The sequence below is a fragment of the Chelonia mydas genome, chromosome 2, assembly GCF_015237465.2.
Source record: "Chelonia mydas isolate rCheMyd1 chromosome 2, rCheMyd1.pri.v2, whole genome shotgun sequence".
Classification (NCBI taxonomy): Eukaryota; Metazoa; Chordata; order Testudines; family Cheloniidae; genus Chelonia; species Chelonia mydas.
In genome coordinates this window covers 202,935,954-202,956,992 of record NC_057850.1, presented here as the reverse complement: position 1 = coordinate 202,956,992, position 21,039 = coordinate 202,935,954, and the positions used below count along the sequence as shown (strand labels likewise).

Genomic DNA, 21,039 nt, shown 5'->3' with positions numbered 1-21,039 from the left:
ATGGAGTGTTTATAGCACGTTGAAGGGGGTCTTAGAGAGGAAAAGGTTGAGAACCCTGGTTATACTATATATTCTCTCTTAAATGGAAAAAAATTGGTGAATATTTTCATGAATGAAAAGTAGGTTTAAGAAAAATGCTGGATATTTGGAAAACATAGCTTAAAATTCATTTCTCTTCAATTATCATATGCATACATACCTTTGTGCACAAACTGCATGGATTTCCTTGTAGGTGGAATGCGATATCATCTGCTGTCTCCAGAAGACAGAGAAGAGCTAGTGGAGGGCACGCGGCCACGAAGGAAAAAACACGATTACCGCATTGCCTTATTTGGGGGATCACAGCCACAGTCTTGCAGATACTTTAACCCAAAGGTAAACTGTTTACGTCAAAATACATGCAGTGTCTCTGTTGTAATTTGCGTTGGTGGTGGTGGTATTAACAGAGCACTGATGACATATTTGGTGCTGTACAGATAGATACAGAGAAAGATGTGTGATGGGTTGGACCCCCCCTTTCTGGGGTGCCACCTGATGTGCTGGGGTCCCACTGAGCCTGCCAGACTGGGTCCACCCCACTCTTGCTGCTGTGTCAGGCTCTCAAGCCCCCATCCAGCACACACACACTGGTAGGGACACATCCAACTGAAGAATCACACAGAGTTTGCAATCAGCTCTGTGTGGGAGGGCTCAGCTCAGAGAATTGCCCATCACTCTGGTGCACATACCTTCTGGAGTGTAAACCCAAAATTCTATTGTATGGCGTTGTATAGAACTATATACAGCGCAAGCTCATAAAATTCACCCCGTCCCTCAACATGGAGGAAGATATGCACAGCTTCTCCCCCCCCCCCACCCCCCCGTTATGAATTGCACAAAATGGGTTTTGGAATAAACAAAAAACAAGTTTATTAACTACAAAAGGTAAATTTTAAGTGATTATAAGGGATAGCAAACAGAACAAAGCAGATTACTGAGGAAATAAAACCAAAAGCGCAAACTAAGCTTAATACACTAAGGAATACTGGCTACAAATAGAAAAGGAGTACTTGTGGTTAGTACCAATTGGTTAGTCTCTAAGGTGCCACAAGTACTCCTTTTCTTTTTGCGAATACAGACTAACACGGTTGCTACTCTGAAACCTGTCATTATGCATGGCTACAAATAATAATTTCTCACCGTAAATGTTGTTTCAAGCAGGTTGCAGAGTTTCTTGAAGGTAAACTGCACTGCTTGCAGCTTAAATCTCCAGGGATTCCTTTTACAGGCTGATCTGTCTTGCCTGGGCTCACCCTCTATTTCCCCCAGCTTTTAGTTCCTTTGTTTCTTCAGGTGTTTTCAGCAGTCTTCCTTCTTGGCCGGGGCGGGAGTCGAGAAGAGCCTAGATTAACTCACTCCCCAGCCTTAAATAGGATTTACATATGGCGGGAATCTTTTGTTTCCTAGCCCATCCTCTTTCCAGTGGAAAAATATCAGCTCAAGATGGGACCCTGTACCAGACAACATGACCACATGACTTTGTAGAGTCAAAGCAGCATCCCAGGAAGCTTCTCAGGAAGGTGGGAGATTAGTATCTTCAAAGTCCTATTGTCCTTCTTAATGGAACCGTCCAGGCTGATTGCCTACTGTCTGGTGGGCATTTCCCCAAGTACACACAGTTGTAACTGCTACATAGTCAATATTCCTAACTTCAGATACAGCAATGATACATGCATACAAATTGGATAATCACATCAGTAAATCATAACCTTTCCAATGATATCTCACATGATCCATCTTGCATGAAACATATCTTAGTTATGACATATTCATATTATAACAATATTTTTATGAAGAATATGGGGTGCAGCATCACAATATGGTCCTGGGCCCAACAGCTTAATTTTTAAACAGCAAGGTTAACTTTGATATTCTTAAAACTACCTATTTACATACAGTACTTAATTTTTATTAATGGTACCAAACTTATTTCTCTGCAGTACTTGATATAAAACTGATTTAGTATAACTTTATTCAAGAGCTTTAACAGCAATGCTATCCTTGTTGTTGGAAACAGATAAATACCGGGAAACACGAGCATAAAGCAATTAAGTAGGAATGCGTTGTATGAGGAGAGATTTAAAGGGACATCATCAATTTTAAAAATTGCACTTTTCTCTGCTTTTTTTTCTTTAAATTGACTAGAATTGAAGTTGGTGTCTCTCAGCCAATTTTGTATTCATATTAATTGTACCTTGTCACATTTACTGATCAACCTTTGATATAAAAAATTAAAAAACTGATAGAACTGCATACTCTTCAAGAGCCAGAAAGACCTTTTTAGTGTAAATTAAGAGGTTTGAATGTATGATAGCACAACAGATTCCAGAACACTTTTACAAAATGCAAGGTGGGGTTTTTTTTGGTTTTTCCCCCCCCCCCCCCCATCATTCTGATATTAGGTGCTTGAGCTCTGCATAAAGATGACAGGTAATTACTACTGAGTCACAGTGGTGGGTGCATCTTGTTAGTTCTAGCCAGCATCTAAGTGGAGTGGGAGCCTTTCTGAAACCAAGGGAACTAACTGTTGGGCAGAAGAGGATCTTTAATTAAAAATCTTAGAAACCAGCCAAGCTTGGAGATTCAGAGAGTCAAAGACTGAGGCCAGAGTGGACCATTAGATCACCTATTCTGACTTCCTGTATACTCTAGGCACTTAAATTTCACCCAGTTATGCCTGCATTGAGCTCAACAACTTGTGCTTGGCTAAAGCACATCTTTCAGAAAGGCAACCAGTTGTGATTTGAAGACCTCAAGAGATGGGAGAATCCACTGCTTCCCTTGGTATTTTGCTCCCATGATTAATCACCCTCACTGTTAAAATGTGTCTTATTTCCAATCTGAACTTGTCTGGCTTCAGTTTCTAGGCTCTGGTTCTTGTTATGCCTTTCTCCACTAAATTAAAGAGCCCTTTAATACCCAGTATTTTCTCCCTGTCAAGGTACTTATACCCTCTAATCAAGATACCTCCCAGTCTTCTTTTTGATAAGCTACACAGATCGAGCTCTTTAAGTCTCTCACTGTAAGACATTTTCTCCTTAAATAATTTTTGTGGCCCTCTTCTTCACCCTCTCCAGTTTTTTCAACAGCCTTTTTAAAATGGAGACACCAGAACTGTGCACAGTACAGTCTCACTAATGCTGTGTATAGAATTAAAATTGCCTTCCTACTCCCCAGCATGCATCTCCAAGGATCGCATTAGCCTTGCTTGCCACAGCATGGCTCTGGGAGCTCATGCTAAGTTGTTCACTTAAGAGTTCCTGACTTTCAGGATACCGTCCCCAGTTCTCTAGGTATAGCCTGCTTTCCTTGGTCCTACATATATCACTTTGCATTTGGCTGTACAAGTGAGTCTCATCATACGTGCATTTAACTTACGTGAATTCAACTGTATGCGCTCGGCAAAAAAACAAAACAAAAAAAACAACATACCTGTAAATAGTGCAGGTGATTCCGCCCACCATTCCACTCAATGAGCGTATGCCCCGGAGTGAGTGTGAGATGGGAGACATGAATCTACTGTTCCCTCAGTCAGTCTCCGTTCCCACGTGCCTCTCATAGTGTGAGCATCTTGCCACGCTGAGTGTGATTCTAGTGTTTAAAAATATGTATTTTTTTTGTACAACATGGCTGCTAAATGCAAGCCAACTACTTCATCTGGTGCTCAACAGAAGAAACAGCGATCTGTTCCAACGCTGGAGGAAAAACTAGCTGTGATGGACTTATTGAGTGATGGTATGTCGGTCTCCAGTGTGGCGCGTAAATATGGCTGCAACAAATCTAGCATCCGTGCCATCAAGATTAGTGAGAGAGAAATTCGTCAAGCTGTGGCATCAAGTGCTCCAATAACTGCTAAGGTGATGAGCCAGGTGCACGATAAGACTTTAGTGAAGACTGAAAAGGCATTAAACTTATGGCTGGAAGACATGATCCATAAACGTGTGCCTATCGATGGCAACATGTTGCGAGAAAAGGCTCTTAGCCTCTACGCGCTGTTCAGACCTCCCGCCGAAGAGGGACAGCCTTCTGATGAAAAGGAATTTAAAGCCAACTAAGGTTGGCTTAACAGTTTTAGGAACTGCTTCAACCTCAAAAACGTGCAGACTACTGGTGAAGCTGTATCTGCCAATAAAGAGGCAGCAAAAGCCTACCCTGAACAATTAAAGAAAATCATAGAAGAAAAGGGCTATCTTCCAGAACAAGTTTTTAATGCTGACGAGACTGGGTTCTTCTGATAAAAAATGCCCAACCGCACTTACATTTCAAAATCAGAAAGACAAGCCCCTGGCTTCAAAGCAGCTAAAGACCGTGTGACTGAGTTATTTTGTGGCAATGCAGCTGGGCATTTAATAAAGCCGGACTTGCTCTGCTGCAAATCCCCGTGACCTAAAAGGCAAGAACAAAAATCTCCTGCCTGTGTTCTGGGAATCAAATAAAAAGGCTCGGGTGACGGCAGCATTATTTCTGGATTGGTTCCACAAGTGTTTCATTCCAGAGGTCAGTACCTCGAAGAGAAAGGACTTGACTTTAAAGTGTTGCTGGTCATAGACAATGCTCCTGGCCACCCTGCGGCACTCCGGTTTGCACATAATGACGTTGAAGTCTTCTTTCTCCTCCCCAATACACCTCCGTCCTCCAACCTCTCGACCAAGGTGTGATTCGCTGTTTCAAGGCCACATACATGAGGCTTACGTTCTCATGGATACGTAGCACTATGGATGCTGATCCCAATCTTGATGTGATGGAGTGTTTGGGAGTCCTTCAGCATTGCCGATTACATCACTTATATTAAACAGGCAAAGGATGCAGTCAAGCCTGAAACAGTCAATGCATGTTGGCGAAACCTATGGAAAGAATGTGTGAATGATTTTAAGGGTTTCCCAACCATTGACAAAGAAGTGAAACGCATTGTTCATGTGGCCAGGCAAATGGGTGGTGATGGCTTCGTCGACATCCTTGAGGAAGAAATTGAAGAATTAATTGAGAGCCATAGAGAAACATTGACTGATGAAGAGTTAGAGGAACTGATAAAATAGTCTACAGAAGACGAAGATGACGATGAACAGGAAGAACCAGCAAACTGGAATCTTCATAAACTTGCTGAAGTGTTCCAAGCAGCGAAACACTTGAATGATTTAATTTCTGAATACGATCCCTCTATGGAACGAAGCCTCAAAATCACATGTAGTATTACATTACGATTTGAGACCGTATCAAGAAATGTTTGAGCAGCTCAAGAGACAACAGCGACAGTTGCCGATCATCATGTTTTTCAAGGAAAAACAACCAGCAGCAGATGAGCCTACGAAATCAACTTCTCGAGCTGAACCAGAGCCAACCTCTTCATCTACGACTTGCTCTCCGTCACCTCCGTCTCCTGGATCGACATCAAACCCTGATGACTCCCTGTAATTAAAAATACAGTACTGTAAAATTATATTTTGCATATGTACTCTTTATTATATACTGTACATTACTGTATACATTATACATTTATACATTACTGTACAGGGTTGTATACGCAAAATCATGTGCAGTATACTGTACTTTATAGGCGATTTAAGGGATTTTCAAGGGTAATTTTGACTATATGCAATTTTTGCCTTACACGCTGACTTTAGAACCTAACCTCCACCTAAGATGCGACTCTACTGTATTAAGGTATATTTTTGTTTGAATGGACCAAGCCTACCAAGCAATCCAGGTTGCTCTGTGTGACTGCTCTGTGCTCATCATTTACCATTCCACCTTTCTAAGTATCATTAGAAAATGTTATCAGCGGTGATTTTATATTTACTTCCAGATCATTGATGAAAATAATAGCATGAGGCCTAGTACTGATCCCTTTGGAATCCCACTAGAAACATCCCCATTCAGTGATGATTCTCCCTTGACTAATTTTTGAGAACTGTCAGTTAGCCAGTTCTTAATCCATTTAATGTGTGCTTTATTGATTTTTATTTATTTATTTTGGTATAATGCTAATTTTTTTATTTCAGTTACTAATAAATCCCAAACTGCAGAAAGGGAGTAAATTTGGATGGTATGCAGTGTATATATACTCTGGTAACCTCAGCTGCTTACAGAAAGATTATCTATGCTCTCCACTGTCACCCCAACACACACAAGAATCCTAAAACACATTGATATCTATTTTAAAAATTTATTGGGGTGATGTGTTTTTATAAAAACACACATAGCAATATAGTATATCAGACTTACTGCTGTAAAATTGGCATATCAAATATATGTTACAGTTTCAAATGGCTGTATGCTGTGTGTGTTTTTGGTCGACTGTGAAGGGCCATTTGAGGCCATAGATTCTATGATTCAGAATGTAGGAGTCCCTGGGTAAAATCTTGGGTTCCATTTGAAGCGAATGGCAAAATTCTCATTGACGTCACTGGGATTAGGCTTTCATTCCATGTCTCTTCCTTTTTGTGCACAGATGTCTCCCTTGAAATCCAGGAAAATTTAACCAGACTTGCTCTTTCCTATACCTGCATCTGTCACTTGGCTCTAAGAGCACTTAAATTCTCTGTCTCCAATGATGTACTGCTGTTAAGAACTGTGGACTCCTAAATAATTACACTTTACCCCTCTGATCACTTGATTCACATACTAAAGAAAGATATATGAACGCTGTCTTTGTAGGAAACAAGAGTGGAGATTTATATGGTAGGATATCATTTCCAGGGTAAAATGATGAATTCCCAGCAAGGAGTTGTTCGGAAAGGAACAATCCACATTTGAGAACATACCTATTTTCTTTGATCAGTCTATTCATCCTCTTCAAACAGTTAATTTTTTCTGACATTTTAACAAGGCTGTGATGTATGCAATGTGCTTTGACCTCTCTGTGTTAGATCAAATTGTTTCTCTTAATCTCAGATCACATAGGTAAAGTATGACATTATTTTAAGGCAGAATGGAAACTAGCTCTGAGTACTACAGGTTCAGTCATTAATTGGTAGTTCTGTTATCTTGGCTTATCCAGTCTCTTTGCCAACATAACTAATAATAAAAAGGCTAAATTCCATAATAAGTACGTCCTGTTAATTGAGGTAAAAGGGGGGAAGACCCATTAATAACTATATAAACTAGTACAGAATCCCTAGATTTTTTTTTTTTTTTTTTTTTGAAGGCTTAATCTTGTAAAAGCCCCTGATATATGTTCTGTGTGCTGCAAGGCAATAACTTGCAACTTGAAGAAAGGTTGTGTTTGCTGTCAGGTGATCCTCAACCAAAACCTAAATGAGATATTACAAGTAAAATGGTTTGAGTCAGACCACATGGAGCCTTTTGAATTTTCCAGTGTTCTGCAACAATTACTCTGACCCATCACAAGGTCAGAATTATTTGACTGTGGATGGAGCTTTGTGTAGCCCTGCTTGGTCAGAAGAACTCCTCCTGAGTTATATGGCCTTGAAGGTGTCACATTAAAGAGGAGTGACAAGTGGGTAATTGGAGATCTGAGAATTAAAGACTGGATGAAAGCATTCTGTAAACACTGGCTGGTGCTCATACACTTGTGCTGCTAACTAGCCATATATTAGATGTTCCATTTGGTATATGTTGAGCAGTTCTGTATTTACTCAACACCAACAATACCGAAAGAGCTTTTAATAAGTCTCTCAAGCAGCACTGTAATTAATCTTTTATTAAATTAGTATTGCGGTAGCGCCTAGAAGCCACCAAGCAAGGATCAAGGCCCCAGTATGCTTGACGTGGTATATGCACATGGACAAAGCGTTTGCAATCTAAGGCTCTAATCCCGCAAAGATTGGCGCACATGCTTAACTTTACGTATTGCCAGTGATCTCATTGAAATCAGTAGGACTGCTCTCAGTGCAAAAAGTTAAGTACATATGTAAATCTTTACAGGGCCTTAGTAAAGAATGAAACTCAGTTATATGCAGCCTGCTGCACACAGGTTTGATAGAGAGGTAGTCCTTCATATTTAACTTTAATGTAGAGAGTTTCTTCCTATTGAAGAAACACTGCTAAAGGTTGTTTCTATTCCAGTAATTTGGAAGGGGAAGCTATTTGGTGGGAAGGAGCATTGTCTTCAAAGAGGGTGATTAAGCATCTTCCTCAACCTGTCATCAATATTTCAAAACAAACAAAACCCCACCACCACTTAGGAAGGAATTTCAGATGACAAATCACAAAGGAATTAAGTTCTGTGTAGGAACCAACACTGTTGTTAATGCCCTCATTCAGCAAAGCAGGTACTTAAGTGCTTTGCTGGACTGGGGCCTTAGAACGTTATCATTAAATAAACCCACAGGGATCCCAGTTAGGGTCTTCTACAGGTTATAGAAGGATCATTGAGTCCCATGTTGCTATCCTTTTATTTTGGGATTTAGCTGCTGTTTAACCTTGGAAAGTCCTGCCTTTCCATATGTCTGAGTCATCCCTTGCTGTGATTATATAATACTTCTCCAAACTAGATTGTTGAGTAGCCTTCTTGGAGTAATACTAAAAAAATGTAATAGAGTAACAACATGGTGGTTGCATGACATCTGCTATTGTAGGAGATAAAATATCATTTAAATCCCACAAAAGTGAAGAAACTTGAGTGTTAAAGGGACACAATCAACTTGCAAAAATTGTACTTCTCCCTAAAATGTTTTCTCTACTAGTGTTACAAATAAGTGTAAAAAGGTGCAAAAGATTTCTTTCAGGTTCTTTATTTAGTACACAAAGTGCTATCAAATGCAGAATTTCTCCTGTACAAACTTCTAGTCAGTTTTTCTGTTTGTTTTTTTCCTTTTTCATAAAATGGGGAAGAGGAAAACCATTTAAAATAAAAAAAAAAAGTGATTACACACATTGGCACAGAAATTAGGAGGAGTGGTTGGAAGCTATTTCTACCTTTTGTCAACGTGCTGTTTAGTCAATTAAGTGTCCTTTTTAAAGTTAAATTCTGCTTTCCTAGATATACCATGGCTAAGGGCTCTTGTGATGCATGCCTTTCCCTCACTAAGAGGGGGAAAGAGTGGTGCATCATTAGGATGACCAGACATCCCGTTTTTAAAGGGACAGTCCCATATTTGAGCCCTCCTGCAGATGTCCCAGCTCTTCCTTAAAAACGGGTAAATCGTCCCATATTTTCTGTCTCGCCCCTCCCCATCAGTACTGGCTGGATCCCTGCTTGCCAGCCCACCAGCGGGGGGAGGGGAAGGGGTCTAGGGGCCAATGATGGGGGTGGGTGTGCAAGTTTGGTGGCGGGGTGAAGATGCAGCGCGTGGGGCCGGCCGCTCCCCCTGCTAGTCTGTCAGCACAGCCCCCGCTGTGTGCCGGCTGTTGGCCAGCAGGGTCCTGTCCTCCGTCCTGTTTCCAGGAGGCACTGGCTGCGAGCTGCGGTGGTTGGTGAGTGTGAGCAGGCGCCAGGTGGCATCCGGTTACATGTCACCTCTGCTGCCTACGCATCGGCCCTTTATGTGCTTCCCCTCTCGCCGTCCTCTCCCTGCTTCGCCCATAAGCGCCGACTCCGTGGGTGCTCCAGGGCTGGAGCACCCACGGGGAAAAATTGGTGGGTGCTCTACACCCACCGGCAGCTCCCCGTCCCAGCTCACCTCCGCTCTGCCTCCTCACCTGAGCGCGCCCGCTTTTTCCCCTAGTTCCCAGTGCTTTCCGCCGCGAAACACCTGTTTCGCTCGGCAAGCCTGGGAGGGAGTGGGGAGGAGGGGGAACGCAGCGCACTCAGGGGAGGAGGTGGGGCTGGGTTGAGGATTTGGGGAGGGGCAGAGTTGGGGCGGGGACTTTGGGGAAGGGGTTGGAAATGGGGCTGGGCAGGGGTGGGGGGGTGCACGAGCACCCACAGGTGCCATGAGAAGTTGGCGCCTATGGCTTTGCCCCATCATCCCCACCAAGCCCCGCTGCTCCTCCATATCCCCTCCAGCGGGGCACGTCCCATTCCCAGTGCTGTGTGGAGAACCAGCCCCTGGTCGGAGCTTTCAGCTCACCAACAGCCTGGCCTGCAGGCTCCTTCCTTCCCCTGCTGCCTGTGGCTGGGCCAGAGCCCCGGGAGAGCCCAGGCCCAAGACCCTAGGGCCCGGGGCGCTGGCCAGGAGCCGAGCCCTGCGTGTGGCAAAGCCCCACACAGCACTGGCATGTTGAAGCCTCTCCTCATGCTGAAGGGGGTCAAACCCACTAGATCTTCTCTGCAGTTGAGGGAGAGAAGATTTTTGCAATGAAATCAGGTAGAAAACAGGATGATCTTACACAAAGCAGCAAGAGAACTTGAGGTTTAAGTATTCCTTACTTAGGCTAGTGTTCTTCCAATGCTGTAACATACCTTCTCTGGAAGCTGTTGGGAGGGTCAGCCTAAACAGCATCCTCATGTGACTGTGCCTGAGGCAGCCCTCGCTGGGAATGCCAAGGTCAGGGCAGCCTGCAAAAGGGAGAGCAGATGCTTCCAAGACTGGTGGGTAACACTGAAGTTAAACTCCCCAACGAGTCACAGACTGTGCTTCCGATCCCCCACACTGGTTATCAAGAAGCAAAAAAAGAAATTTATTGCATTCCAGTTCTCTGGCTCCCAGTCAGCACCTAGGTCCAGTACAGTGAGAAGTTATTTTAAAAAAACTCTGCTCACATATACAAAAATGTTCTTTTGACCCCAAAGGGTCAGCCACGTTACCAGGTCAGAACAGGTTTGGATCTTACCCAAAATACCACGCTGCCAGCCAATCCTTTAGTGTCTAAAACTAAAGGTTTATTATAAAGAAAAAAGAACAAGAAGAGAGTTGTTAAATGGTAGAACAGTCACATACATACAAAGATTCAAAGTCCATGAGGTTCCTAGCAGTATTGGTGAGTTTGCTGGCTTGAAAGTCCCTCTGGAATACATCCACAGCTTGGATGGATCATTCAGTCCTTTGTTCAGAGCTTCAGTTTGTAGCCACGTTCCTCCAGAGGTAAGAAGCAGGACTGGAGACGATATAGCTGCCTTTTATAGTCTTTTGCCATGCACCTTTGCTTCCTTTTTTCAAACACAAGCTGCCCAGTACGTGGCTTGGAAGCCTTTTCTGTCCATAGGCATGTCCCTGTATGCCTTGCTGAGTCATAAGGTGTATCTGCCTTCTCTCAATGGGTCAGTTGTATAGCTGATGGTCTTTAATGGGCCATCAAGCAGGCTAGGCAGTACTGATGCCAAACTGTCTGGGAGTGTCACCCAGAAGCATTGTACAAGTTTTGTAATACAGACATACATATCCATAACCCATAATGCAAAGGTGATTCAAATACATAAATGAGATTATCATATTTGGCAAATTATATCATTTTTGCAGATATCTTACATGACATATCTGGCACAACTCATTGCAATTTTACAAAATTAATGTTTGTAATATCCATAGTGTCCGCCAAATTCCATACAGCGTCATGCTGATAAACAGTAGTCCCACAGGTAACATAAAATAGAATGGCCTTCCACCACCCTTGGGGGGGCCCTTCTGCCCCACTCTTGTGGGACATTGACAGATTTTTCTCCCCAGAGGCCTACCTCCGATCCAAACTGCTGACCTGCAAGACTTCTCCCTGGAGCCTTTCTTAGCAGACTGGATCCTGATTCCTAATCTCCCTCCTGGCCATCTGCCTGGGTTTTGGCCCTTTCCAGGGCCTGCCAGAGGAGCCTCCTTTCCTGCCACCTTCTCCCTTCAGGGCCAGTCACAGCACAGAACTTTCCTCCTGCGGCTCTTCTCACCAGCTGAATACTCCCAGCCCTTTATTTCAGAGTTGTAGCCGTGTTAGTCTATATAGCCAAAAAAAACCAAGGAGTATTTGTGGCACCTTAGAGACTATCTGATGCCCTCCCAGGTGGGTCTGAAACTGAATTCAGCCACCTGATCCACTTGAGGGGAGAACTGATCCATCACAGGCAAGGCTAAGCCTGACTCCCCATAAGGGGCGAGCCAGCCTGTCACATAGGCTCAAGAAATTAGTGCTAGCCCATTACTCATTATCACCAAAGTCTGTGTGCATCTTGTCAACCTTTGATGTGCGTGAAACTCCTAAGGCAGATTGCAAGATTTTTTGGGCTGCGGTCGTCAGTATATTGATTTTACTTAGCTCTGTTATCTTTACATTGAGTCCAGATATTGGTAACATTTCTTTCTCCATATCTGACCAAGGCATCATTCATGCTACCTCCTTGAAATACATATACTTAAGGTTATCTTGAAGACCACCCAGCAACTTTAGCTAGTGCAGAACGCTGCCACCCTTCATCTGAATGGAGTAGGGTGATGCATGTGTAATCCCTATGCTCAGATCTTTTCACTGGCTCCCTGTGCACCACTGGGTGCAATTTAAGCTGTTGGTGAAAATCTTTTAAAGCTCTGAACGATCTGAGATGTAGCTGTTCAAAAGCTGCCTCTTGTGCTATATGCCATCACTGTGTGTGGTCAGCTCCTCAGTTGGATGTTTCTAGGACTTTCCCAGCGAAGGTCCCCCGCTCATTACCACCGTGTTTGGTGCTTGTGTCTTCTTGCAGTCTGTTAGAACTCAGATCCCTGACAGTGTGGCTGCTAACATTTCTGCCCGCAGCATTATCAGTTTTTATTAGTGCTATCCACTGTGGATAGCTATGTATAACGTGTTGGTAAATATTGTAAACAAGCTCCTAGCTGTCATAGCAATTAGAGCTCTATGTGAGATACAAACTTTTAACACTCTCTTTTGTAAAATTGGGCGTATTTTTATTCTGTAATGTGTTTTATCTGTATCAGAGGTCTTCTTCCAGTCCCATAAAAGAAATACATGGACAAGATGTATAGTTTCTGACATGATGGTGGTAGGAGGTCAAATCTGTTTTTTGGGGGTTTTTTGTGCTTTTATTAAAGTCTCAGTTCTCAGGAAGCTGTTTTGGGTGCACAAAAGGAATAAGAAAATAGAAATTGGTACTGCCATGGTTCATTGCAGCTAACTGCATGTGTGTCTAAGAGAATTTTTCAAAATGTATGTGCCTGAGGAGTGTTCTTCAATTCACAGTACTGGTGTTTTGTTTTGAAAAGGAAACTTAAAATTGATCATGTCTAAATCTCTGTGAAGATCTTTGTTTTGAAAACTCTCACTGCAGGAAGACATTACCTGTTCTTTATAATGCAGGATTACAGCTGGACAGACATCCGATGTCCCTTTGAAAAGCGCAGAGATGCAGCTTGTGTCTTCTGGGACAATGTAGTTTATATTTTGGGTGGCTCCCAACTCTTCCCTATAAAGCGAATGGACTGCTACAATGTGGTGAAGGATAGCTGGTATTCCAAACTGGGACCTCCAACGCCTCGAGATAGCCTTGCAGCCTGTGCTGCAGAGGGCAAAATTTATACATCTGGTGGTTCAGAAGTGGGTAAGACACAATCTTTTTTTTCTTTTCTTTTTTTTTAAAAAAAAAACAAAAAACAACAACAAAAAAACCCAAAATACATTAAATGCATTTAGTTGCATGACTTCCTTGTTTGAATAGAATCTATACATGTTGCTGTAATACTAGACTGTAAAGTTCTTCTGTTCAGTAATAGGGTCTCTCTTTTCCCAGATGCTGAGAGGTTTTATCAATTTCTATTGCATTTTTAGATGCTATTTTACTGAGTAAAAATTAACGGTCTATCTTTTATCTGTGTCAGAAAGAAATTACTGCAACTGTCTGGAGTAAATTAGCTGCAAGCAAATACATTTTGGGGGTCAAATTCTGTTCTCTGTTTACTGATGTAACTCCCAGCGAATTCCACTGACTTTTGGTTCAGTAATAGCAGAACGTAGCCCAAGATTTTTTTTGTCACCGCGAATGCAGCACCAAGACATTGCATTTGGGTAGCTAGTGTGAATAAGATTTCTGTTAATAGTCTTACCATAATGGGCCTAATAAATATGAAGCCCAAATATCAGCCATCTTAATAATGCTATTTAATGTAACTATATAGTATTTTCAAACGCTATCCGTTTTTATTGGAGGGAAAACCATACTTAACTGTTCATGGAAAGAGAGATTTCCTATCCCCCAATTTTAGGGGATTATTTGTTGAAAAAAGTTGCTTCTTGCTGGGTTTTTTTTCTTTCATTCTCTTTTAACTTCAGTTAACGAGGCAGAAGTTAACTTTCTCCTTCAGAAACAGATTTTTGACTGTGTAACAGTCAAAAAGATCCTGTAAACCACAAAAACTATTGCCTAGACAAGTGCCTTGGTTCTGATTTCAAAGTTTAGTATTTACTCAATGTATTTCAATTGGCTTATGCCTAATTTACCCAGATGTAAGTAAGTCTGCATCAGGCCAATTGTTGCAATGTAATGTATGTAGAATCACACAGATTATTGCTGTGTAAGAGCTAAAAGCTCTGCAGTCTGCCAAAATATCTAATACTGTGACAGTACCGTTCATAGTAAGTCATTTTGAGTTCTGCTTTGCTACAGAATAAAGCAAGCAGAAGATAAACCACCATCATCATCAGTGCTTAACACTGAAATATTATTCCCTTGATAGGAAGTTGTGATATTTAGATAGCATTTGATTTTAAAATACTTCCGTCAGGTTTGACTTTGCAATTGATAAGGCAACAGTTCATAGCTGCCATCTAGTGTTGTACATATGAAATAACTGTTTTCCCTCTTTCAAATCATTTCCTCATCTCATGCTGTGATATTCAGACCCTAGCCTTCTCTGTCCAAAACAACAGTCCATGAAGGTAGTGTGACCGAAACTTTGACTGCATAGGCTTTTTTGCCCAGCATATCATGTGAAGTTAATACACCTGTAAAAGGAAACTCTTCTAGGATTTCTGTGTTTTCAGTTAAATAAAATGTATAGTTCTCCTTTTCTCACTATAAACATTAAAGCTAATTTAGTTCTCCTCTTACTATTCTGTTAGAATTAATTTTGGCAGTGTATTTTGGAATCTTTGACAAACATTGGCCAATTGTCCAGAAGAATATTTTTATTCAAACTGTGACAAACTTTTACCATCCTGTTTAAGATCAGAGTGAATAAGTAACATTTTAACCTGTCTTATATCTAAAGATTTTTTCCCTAATCTTCCTATATTTAGTTGTAAATTACAGAATTTTCAATAAACTCAACAAGCCAGTACCTTATTGTGTGTTGTGGGCTTGGCTATGATAAGAGTCTGAAAAACATGGGACCAATTTAATCCAGGTTGAGCATTTCACTGGCTGATTTCTATTTATTCACTGTAGACTACTTTGGCTAATATGGCCTCTTTCCCCCTTATTGCTTTGATGGGAGTGTATTTTAGTTTTAACTTGAAAATTTGTGTTAGCTATTACAAGTGATGGAACTCTGTACTTTATTTAGACAGAGAGAGATTCATTTATATTGTATTGATAATGTATTCAGAACTGAAGTTGTATTTCAGATTTTTTTAAATAAAGTTTTCATAGAATCATAGAATCATATCATAGAATCATAGAATATCAGGGTTGGAAGGGACCCCAGAAGGTCATCTAGTCCAACCCCCTGCTCAAAGCAGGACCAAATCCCAGTTAAATCATCCCAGCCAGGGCTTTGTCAAGCCTGACCTTAAAAACCTGTAAGGAAGGAGATTCTACCACCTCCCTAGGTAACGCATTCCAGTGTTTCACCACTTGTGGCCATTCCTGTTAATGCTAACTTGCACAATTCCCATTAGTGTTAATGAGTGTGTATATTTATATAAAGGAAGAATATGCTCCATTCCGTGTGTAGTTTAGCTTTATGATTGTTGTTATCCCATGTTGTCCCTGCTAAACGGAACTAAGGTGTGACCCAGCCTGTTTCATAATTAGTTAATGTGCAGTTTGGCTAGTCTGATGATATGTACAATATACATATATGTTTCATAGAAGTCTATGCAGGCCTGATGGCCTAGTGAAAATGTAATGCTCTGCCACATGGGTTCCTAGGGTTTGAATCCCTACCTCCCAAGTCAGGCAAGAGTTTGGAGTTCTGCAGAAGTAGCAGGCTCAGTCCTGCTAGAGTGGTAGAGTGGAGGGGGAAATACCTTGCCATCAGTTGAGTGATGGTATCTGATGGAATGAAGAGTTAAAATGACAGAGTAGCTAGAGGAAACCATATCCAACCTTCTTCAATTGGGCCGTGATTCAGACAAGCACTTAAGCTGGTGCTAAAGTATCATTGAATTACTGTTGCAATCAATAGGACGCTTTCTATTGACTTCAGAAGGAACTGGATTGGCCCTTTCAAGGGAAGGACACTGATACATGACCTTTAGAAAGTGAGAGGCACATGCCATCTTGCCATCCCCAGAAAAGAAGTAAAACATCAAATTGTAGCTTTGTAGTTAAGTGGTCACTAATCACATGGAAGTAAGCTATAACTTAATATAGCCATATCATTCCAAAAAGAATACATTGTGACCAAATATTATGGAGTGAATTAATCAAGCTATGTATTGTCATGTGAATCATGTTGTTTTGTATGAATCTGTGCAAAGACAGTTTACAAGTCTTTATCAGTTTTGACTGTGGCATTTAAGAGTTCAGCCCATTTTAAATAATGAAGCTGACATCAGATAAACTATCATTTTATCAATTACGTGTAAATGTAGTCTCTCATGTCTCTGTTCATTTCTTCTTTTAATCCACCTCCCTGAGCTATCCAAATGACTTTCATTAAATTTTAAAGTACAGATATCAAAACTTATCCCAGGTTTAAGGCCAGCTAGTTTTGGGGTGGATTTTTAGGGAGGCGAGGTAGAGAGGAGTGGGATAGAAAACAGCTTTCCCCTTTTACTAGTGATTGAAGTATTGACTCAGTATTGTTCGGTTTTTCTTTTCAAATGCGACCGCTAAAGTAAGTATTACTTTGTTTTCTTGAAGGAAATTCTGCTCTGTATTTATTTGAATGCTATGATACAAGAACAGAAAGCTGGCACACAAAGCCCAGCATGCTGACTCAGCGTTGCAGTCATGGGATGGTGGAGGCAAATGGCCTGATTTACGTATGTGGAGGAAGTTTGGGAAACAATGTTTCTGGAAGGGTCCTGAATTCCTGTGAAGTTTATGATCCAGCAACAGAAACGTATGTACCAGTGCTAACGCCCTTTGTCACTAGCAGCTCTTGTGGACTTGCTCGTGGACTTGCTCACTTTTTAAATAGCTAAACTATAGACAACCAGGAAGAATTGTGCAGTTACTGAAGAAGGGACAGGAATAGTGAATAGGAACATGGGATATTTGGCTGATTGGCTGCAAACTGGAGGTCTGTGCTTTAGGCAGCTTTCCTCCTCCATATCTTGCCTTTCCCCAATCCCAGAAGATGGGAAAGAAATGTAAATAAATGACCAAGAACTAGGTGAGTAACTCCTCATTTTTTTTATTTTTTTCAGGTGGACTGAGCTGTGTCCAATGATAGAAGCCAGGAAGAATCATGGGCTGGTGTTTGTAAAAGACAAAATATTTGCTGTGGGTGGACAAAATGGCTTAGGTATTCAGTTTTTTTAACTCTTCGATTTATCCATAAAATATTGTTTCTGACCATATTCTTTACACGTACAAGTTATTAATGATTAATAATCATGTTTTATTACAGTAGTACCTAAAGACCAACCAGGAATAGGGCCCCATTGTGCTAGACACTGAGTGAGCAAACAGAGTAACAGATATTCCTTGTCCTGAAGATCTTACAAACTAAATAGACAAGACGGACACAGGGTGGGAGAAAAGGTAAAACACATTAGCAGAGTGAACAATGTGATAGTGGCAAACAGCATATAAGTTCCACAATTTTTGGTGCGGGCGGTGGATTTACTTAAGAAGGGGATCAACTGGAGGGATCAGGATGGGGTAGAAGAGGATTAGAGGGGTAGGTATGGAGTGAAGCTAAGGTAAAGAGACTGTGAGGGAGGAGGAAGGTTGAAGCAAACAGCTAATCAGTATTGGACAGAGAAAGTTCATTGCAGTCATGTTCACGTAACTGAAGGACTCTTATGACCAGATGAGTAAAACACTGGTTTCTAGTCTTCCAGCTAAACTAGTGGATGAGTTATCTTGATAACATGAACGTTAAAATTGGAATTATGTTGCTTTGTAACTTGGAAGACCATTTGTTAGTTTTTGTTCATATATCAAATCACTACAATTATTGATAAAGCTACTTCTACTATTTTTGGAATGTATTGCTTGGCAGCATGGCAGTCATGCAAAATAAGAATAGAAGCGATCTCGTATTCACTTTTTTGTATACTCACACTGTAAAATCTGATCTAGGTCAGAAATTAGGATACAGTCAACCTATCGTTTAGAACTTTGCCTTATGCTTAGTAGAAATCTGGTACTATGCAGTCACATAAAGGTATTATTAAAAGGCTGAAATTAGAATTTAGTCAGGACACAAGGGTAAGCACCCCTCTTACGTGAAAAGAGCTCTGGGATCTGAACAACCTCAGGTTATTAAGGGCCCTCATTATTGCATCATATGCAAAAGATGGCAGCTTCTTCAACAAACCCTCTTCCCTTGTTTTCAATTCCCTTCGTTTACTGAGTCATTAAGAATAATTAACCTACCTATTTGTTTTGTTCAGCACTCTGTTCCCCCCTCCCTCCTGTGCGGTTTCTCTGGATATGCAAGACATACGCTTGCTCAGTTTAAGAGCACTGACAGGATCACAGCTGAGGGAGGTTTCCCTTGCAGCTAGGTTGGAAGAATTGCTAAATCTCTAGTAGGTTAACTTCTTGAACACTGGCAGTGTCAGAAACTGCATTTTTATATTGACCTCCATTTCTTCACTTTTGGGGTGACAGCAAACACATACTCTCCTCCCTCCATTGTTGCCTCCCTTCCCGCCTCCGTGTATCCTAGATACTTCCCAAACTTTCCTACTTGAAATTGGATCTGGTGGAACCGCCAGTAGTAAGTACTTTGGGGAAGCTTGTTCCCACTGTTAAATGAAACTATTCTAGAACAGGTTAACTGGATTAACTTGTCATTTGACAAGAGGGTAACTTCATTACTTTTCATTAGATATTTTTGCGAAGTGGCAACAGTGTGCTTACCTCTATGAGAGAGAGATACAGTCACTCCCCTGAGGATTTTACAGTCTAAAGGATTATTACAAATCAGTAATTAAAAAGGGTGAAACTACCTGTTTTGACTGCCCTGGATACGTAACATAGGATTTGCTGGGCAGTCTTGGGCAAGTCTCTTATCTTCTGTCTGTCTCCCCACCTGTAAAACAGAAAATAAGAATATTTATGTACTTCACAGAAGTGTTGAAAGTTAATTAGGTAATGTTTCTAAAGTGCTTTGAAGATGAAAACTACTCAAATGCTAAATTTATTATTACTTATTCATGCTAACAACTGGAATATTTTGTTTCAGATTAATGTTAATTAAATGGCAAATTATAAACTATCCCAAAATATTTACTAATGGTATTCCAACGTAATGAGTAGTTTCCAGTGCAAAGAAGTATATGTAGGTGCATCTTACATGCACGCAGTAAGACAATCAGAGTTAGAAACTCCCCCCTCTGAGCCTACTAGTTGAACACCCAATTTGAAAACATACACCACTTACCCCGTAGGCCAAAATACTATTTTGCAGTTAACTTTTTTAGTGAAAATTGGCCTGATTGACTAATTACTTCCTTTCAGTGCAGTCACTGTGGTATAATAACAGTGCCATTGTCATGGATTCCATATCTTTTCAGGTCATAAAGTGTTCTTAAAAAGAAAAGGAGTACTTGTGGCACCTTAGAGACTAACCAATTTATTTGAGCATAAGCTTTCGTGAGCTAAAGCTCACTTCATCGGATGCAGTGAGCTGTAGCTCACGAAAGCTTATGCTCAAATAAATTGGTTAGTCTTTTAAGGTGCCACAAGTACTCCTTTTCTTTTTGCGAATACAGACTATCACGGCTGCTACTCTGAAACCTGTCAAAGTGTTCTTAAAATCCCATGTATCTAAATAGTTAGAATTTGGGACTGGGAATCAATACTCCTCTCTGCCTTGGGGGTGATAGTGTTGAGAGGCACTGTTTGTAAAGTGCTTTTTAAGATTTCTGGATGAGATGCTATAAATTCAATTTTTTTTGTGATCTTGTAACTACTTTTCAGCACTTCCCCTGTCCCCTTCCCTCTTTTGAAAGAAAAAGAAACTAATCCCAATTAAAGAACATGTTGCCTTCTAAGAAACGGGGGGAAAGGGGTTGATTTTTAATTTAAAAAAAAAAAATTGGATGTCAAGTTTCAGCCCAGAGTGCAAGTTTTAATGAAGAATTATTAAATAGCAATTTATAACTGGAAATGATACATGACTGGAACTCCAGCAGCACAAACATTACCCACATGTGTGGTTATGCCCACACTACACAAATGTGTGTTCTATAAATACTCCCACAGGGAGAAGATGTATGATAGATTAAAGAGCCCTCTACTACTATCGGTCAAAGGCATTTTCTGTGAGATTTTTATGTAAGCGGTGGCAGTGTTCATATTGCTGTTAATTGTTACTTTGATTCATTTCAAGGTGGCCTAGACAACGTGGAATATTATGATATTAAGATGAATGAATGGAAGATGGTGTCACCAATGCCGTGGAAGGGTGTAACAGTGAAGTGTGCTGCTGTGGGCTCTATAGTCTACGTCCTGGCTGGGTTTCAGGGTGTGGGCCGATTAGGGCACATCCTTGAATATAATACTGAAACAGACAAGTGGGTAGCCAACTCCAAAGTCCGTGCTTTCCCAGTGACGAGTTGTTTAATCTGTGTTGTTGATACTTGTGGAGCAAATGAAGAGACGTTAGAGACATGAAGGCCTCAAGGAGAGGTCAGGACATTTTTCAGAGACTTGGAAAAGATGGCCATTGGTGCTTTGCTTCTGTGTTTTATTGATTCTTGTTAAACTGAATAATCTGAAAAACTGAGATGCAATCCTCATATTTGTATATACAGTATGTGACCAGTTTAATTTTTACAGTTTGTTTTAAAAGATGGGATGTATTTCAAGATTCCACTAACATAGTTGAGAACACATGA

At 41.0% G+C, this 21,039-nt stretch overlaps 1 protein-coding gene across 4 annotated transcripts in view; it reads left to right on the top strand.

Annotated features, from left to right (window-relative positions):
• Nucleotides 1-21,039, top strand: part of KLHL7 (kelch like family member 7) — a 42,622-nt gene extending 21,583 nt beyond the window's left edge. For 3 of the 4 annotated variants that reach the window (XM_037890544.2, XM_037890543.2, XM_037890542.2), the window contains exons 7-11: nucleotides 233-375; nucleotides 13,159-13,399; nucleotides 16,883-17,084; nucleotides 17,392-17,489; nucleotides 20,532-21,039. In XM_037890544.2, the coding sequence (XP_037746472.1) occupies nucleotides 233-375; nucleotides 13,159-13,399; nucleotides 16,883-17,084; nucleotides 17,392-17,489; nucleotides 20,532-20,815 (968 nt within the window). In that variant the 3' untranslated portion in view covers nucleotides 20,816-21,039. Of the gene's footprint in view, nucleotides 1-232; nucleotides 376-13,158; nucleotides 13,400-16,882; nucleotides 17,085-17,391; nucleotides 17,490-17,594; nucleotides 17,729-20,531 lie in introns of all 4 variants that reach the window. The other variant, XR_006288988.1, reaches the window with a different exon arrangement.